This window comes from Camelina sativa, chromosome 13 (assembly GCF_000633955.1).
Source record: "Camelina sativa cultivar DH55 chromosome 13, Cs, whole genome shotgun sequence".
Classification (NCBI taxonomy): domain Eukaryota; kingdom Viridiplantae; phylum Streptophyta; class Magnoliopsida; order Brassicales; family Brassicaceae; genus Camelina; species Camelina sativa.
Window position 1 is genome coordinate 8,895,090 of NC_025697.1, and position 4,622 is coordinate 8,899,711.

The 4,622-nt window shown below is 38.5% G+C and overlaps 2 protein-coding genes across 3 annotated transcripts in view; both read left to right on the forward strand.

Moving 5' to 3' along the window:
* On the forward strand, nt 752–3,823 carry LOC104736077 (acyl-protein thioesterase 2). The gene is made up of 9 exons (XM_010456000.2): nt 752–861; nt 1,222–1,318; nt 1,440–1,551; nt 1,836–1,872; nt 1,988–2,057; nt 2,496–2,600; nt 2,889–3,039; nt 3,121–3,200; nt 3,485–3,823. Exons 2-9 carry the CDS (start codon nt 1,288–1,290, stop codon nt 3,655–3,657), a joined length of 759 nt encoding a protein of 252 aa, XP_010454302.1. The 5' UTR covers nt 752–861; nt 1,222–1,287; the 3' UTR covers nt 3,658–3,823.
* LOC104736079 (nudix hydrolase 19, chloroplastic-like) overlaps nt 4,049–4,622 on the forward strand; it is a 4,359-nt gene continuing 3,785 nt past the window's right edge. Inside the window, exon 1 of one of the 2 annotated variants that reach the window (XM_010456002.2) lies at nt 4,049–4,595. In XM_010456002.2, the coding sequence (XP_010454304.1) occupies nt 4,097–4,595 (499 nt within the window). In that variant the 5' untranslated portion in view covers nt 4,049–4,096. The remainder of the gene's footprint in view (nt 4,596–4,622) is intronic. The other variant, XM_010456001.2, reaches the window with a different exon arrangement.

Genomic DNA, 4,622 nt, shown 5'->3' on the forward strand with positions numbered 1-4,622 from the left:
GAGATGATTGGAGGACGGAGAAGTATCTCAAGGGTGGAAGTGAAGGAAACGGGGAAGAAGAAGTTGGAGTATTTCCCAAGGATTGTGAACCAAAAGATGAGAGAAAGAAAAGTAATGGAGATTGTAGATCAACGGCTGGTAGAAACCAATGAGTTAGACGAAGAGGAAGTGATGAAACTGGTGTGTGTGGCTATGTGGTGTATACAAGAGAAGTCTAGGAATAGGCCTGATATGGTTATGGTGATTGAGATGCTTGAAGGGAGAGTTATGGTTAACGAGCCGCCTGATTCAGATGTTGTTGTGGTCGATCTTTTGGCGGCTGATGATGATGATGATACTAGTAGTGGTGGTGTTCGACGGGTGGTAAATGTTCCGAGGTTGCAAATTCAGAGGGAGAGGAACTTTCGTTTGCCTTCCATTTGCTCTAGTATCATATCTCCTATCTCTCCACGCTAGTGTTATCATTTTTGGTTTGTTTCAATCTAATTTACCTATAGAAGGGCTTGATGTAATAAGCACATTATACATAACCAAGATTGATCAAAGAGTTGTATATGGTTTCAAGTTTCAACTGTTTGGGGGTTCTTACATTTGAATCAAACTCATTGCCTTAAACCGAAATTGGGTTGATCAAAAGTAAACCGAATCCCCCCTTTTCTGTTTATTGAGAGGCAAAGACTGACCAAAAAACAAAAAGTTTGGGGAGAAAAGTGAAAATAATCAATAATAGTGGACACTCTAAGGCAAACATAAAAGTGCAATCCACACATTAAAAAGAGTTTTATGGATTGCTGCTGCTAGAAAAAGCTCTGTTTCCGTCTCTCCTCCCTTAGACTTCTCCGTCGATTAACCCTTGCCGAGGTATTCTATGCGCTTAACCAATTTCTTATCATTCTGGTTTTCGATTTGCAATTTTTATCTGGGGTTTCCGTGAATCCTTGGTCGATTGAGCACTTTTGTGCCTTTTCCTGCACAATGTCTGAAACGAGCTTTAAGATTTTGATGATTTTATTATATTCTAGAGTTTTCGGATTTCTTCGTCTGTGAAATTTTTGAGGTTATCCATCTGATGAATAGAATAGTTGGAATTGGGGGAACTAGGGATGTTGTCTTTTCCTTCTTTAATGTTTTTTTTCTCTTTGATTTTAGGTTTTAAATTTGAACAATGTGGTGTTTGTTCAATGTGGTGTGAATGATTGATGTATTCGTTTTTCCTTGCAGGGTCCTTTTTTTTTTTGTTTTTTTTTTCCACCAAGTGCTTGTTCACGGCATTGCTTGTCCTCCAGTATGAGTATCTCGGGTGCTGCAGTTGGTTCAGGTTAGTATATACTTTCTTCTTCTTTTTTTTTTTTTTTCTTCTACATATTGTTTTTGTTTTTGAGCGAGTTTCAATGGAAAAAAATATGAAAAAAGAACTCTTAAATGCAACATCATCTCAGGAAGAAATATTAGAAGAGCAGTTGAGTTTGGGAAAACTCATGTTGTTAAGCCCAAAGGGAAACATCAAGCAACCATTGTCTGGCTACATGGGCTTGGGGACGTTGGCTCAAGGTAAATCCTTTCTGTCCCATTGTTGGTTTTCCATTTTGGAAAATCACCTAGCATAGTAGTAGTTTATTGTACATGGCTTACGTTCTACGGTTCACAGTCTAGATCTGGGGGTATCAGGAATGGTAAAAATTTCTAAATAGGTACCAGTAATGAATGTAATTTGTTAGTTTTCAAATTTTGACATTGTTTACCGTCTTGATTGATACAAACTTAACTTGATACACGGCTAGTTTTAAAAATTGTCAGTCATAATAATCTTAAGCTTTTTCTTATTCTGAATGCAGCTGGTCCCAGATGTTTGAGACCCTTCCCCTTCCAAATGTGAGTTATATAAGATTTAAGTGATCTCCAGCAGTTGCCTTAATATGATTAAACGTGCTCAGTTAATTTATCTTTATGAATACTAACCCATCTATTTATGTATTTGTTATGTAAGATCAAATGGATATGCCCGACTGCTCCTTCTCAGCCAGTGAGTTTGTTTGGTGGTATGCCCGCCACAGCTTGTAAGTAAATTTTCTATCATAAGATTCGTCTTTCATTCTGTTTAGTGAAATCTAGTCCTAATGGAAATAGACAGGTAGGTTAAAGAGAATATGATTAAATTTAATCATGTTCTTTCAAAAAAAATGTGCCATGGGAATCGTATGATTCTAAATATTGGGAATCTCTATACAAAAATTATCTTCTGCTATGCTACATAAGTGACGAGTTTTTACAGGATCTTACATTTTCCATCAACCTTATAATTTACTATTAACCAAAAAAAGAAACTTTACTTCCCTCCTTGGAGGCTATAGATATTTGGTATAACAGATAGAGCATTCTTTACCTTTCTTTATAGACACTATCATCAGACTTTGTGCTCGAATGTCAATGACTATGAATAGTGAAATCCTTTGTGTGACAAATGTTTTGATGAGTTGCTACTGTAATTTATGTAGGGTTTGATGTTGTGGGCATCAGTGAAAATGGACCTGATGACATGGAAGGATTGGATGTGGCTGCTGCACATGTTGCAAATCTGTTGGTGAATGAGCCTGCTGACAGTAAGTTTTCCTTCCAAACTTGCCTTTTCGCCCCCCCCCCCCTCCAATATCTGAAAATAGTAAGAAGAATGAGTAAAGATAATTGCATCTTAGAGTTATATCCTATTCGATTTATTTCTTTGTTGATATTGAATAAGTTAAAATTCTTTTGGTTGGATTTTAGATCGTGGTTTTGGTTTCAGAACCCTCTACTTGTAATGTGTGCCTAGTTTTCTCACAAGCTGTGGCTGTAAAACCAAGATTTTGAGATTCCATTTCTAAAACTGTGTTGTCTTTCATTGCTTGAAGTTAAATTAGGTGTTGGTGGGTTCAGCATGGGTGCGGCGACATCTCTATATTCTGCAACTTGTTTTGCTCTTGGCAAATATGGAAATGGCAATCCATACCCTATCAATTTAAGCGCAGTCATAGGCTTAAGCGGCTGGCTTCCTTGTGCAAAGTATGTTTTCGTCTTCTTCTAATACTGTCCTAGTCTAATTGGGATATTGAAGTCACTTTTGTACGTTAATTATTCTCACAGGACATTGGCTGGCAAACTAGAAGAGGAGCAGATCAAGAACCGAGCTGCGTCGTTGCCCATTGTAGTTTGTCATGGAAAAAGTAAGTTCGGAAATTTTATAATACCCTTAAAAAATTGAAATGGTTAACTTGTCAGCATTTTCAATATGCCAAACCAATTGGACATATTGTTAGTATTGAACCTTGCTGCAAAGACAATCCATTCTATACGAGAAGTATTCTCATGAGCCTTAAGTTTACTTCTCGTTAATCAAAATATTCCATAACACCAATTCAAGTAAAAACAAAAAAGAGTTACGTTTTAAAGATCCCTTATATTCCTGCTCTTGTGTTGTTAATTCATCTACCTATAATTTGGTTTCCAGGTGATGATGTGGTACCATTCAAGTTTGGAGAGAAATCTTCACAGGCCTTGCTCTCAAATGGGTTTAAGAAGGTGACCTTTAAACCTTACAGTGCACTTGGTCACTACACAATCCCACAAGAGATGGATGAGTTGTGTGCGTGGTTGACATCCACCCTCGGCCTCGAAGGTTGAGGCTTTTCAACGATTTGGGATCTCTGATGAAAAACCCTTTTTAACGTTCTTGAGCGTTTGATTTGATTTGAATGGAATGTTTCGGAATTTCACAATGTTTCATTGAAAAATATTTGTGTAAGACAAATTCGTCTATTAGTAATTCTTCTCGTATGACATTAGTCAACCTACCCTCATTAATTGTTCCCACGCCCAATGCAATTAAAGGCTTTTTATTAAACAAAAAAGCTTTGATTTATAATTAATTTGATTAATTTTAAAATTAAAGAGTAGGCGCCGACAGTTGCGCTTCACTTGACCAATTGCAAAGTTTACACGTGTGTGGAGTATAAATTGACACGTGTGAGGACCACACTGCTCTGAATCATCGTTGCTCACTTCTCACTCCGTGTGGGGGAGCCTAAACATCATCAATTCCCATCATCAAGTGCCAAACTCAATGGGGGAGAAGGAAACAGAGATGCTTGCTCTCTTTCTCTCTTCTTCTACATATCCAGCTCTCTCTTCCCTCTCCCGATCCGTAACTCTAGACTTAGCCCGAAGAACAACACTCTCTGCTCTCACAATGTCGATGAACCTTAGAACCCACGCGTTCGCAGGCAATCCCTTGAAGTCCAAAACTCCGAAATCAACCGATCCTTTCTCACCCACCTCCGCTTTCGAATCCCTCAAAGCCCTAATCCCAGTAATCCCTAATCAACCCACTGTTTCCCCTGATTTTAAAGTCCTTCCCTTTAGCAAGGGTCGTCCACTGGTGTTCTCTAGCGGTGGAGACGCTACTACCACTCCTATATGGCATCTGGGCTGGATCAGCTTGGCTGATTGTAAAGTTTTGTTGGCGAGTTGTGGGGCTGATCTGAGGGAGGACTCGCTTGTGTATTTAGGACCCAAGGTGGAAGAAGATTTGGTGTATTGGGCTGTTGATTTGGATGAAGACGGTGTTGTTTCTGAATTAGGGGGTAGGA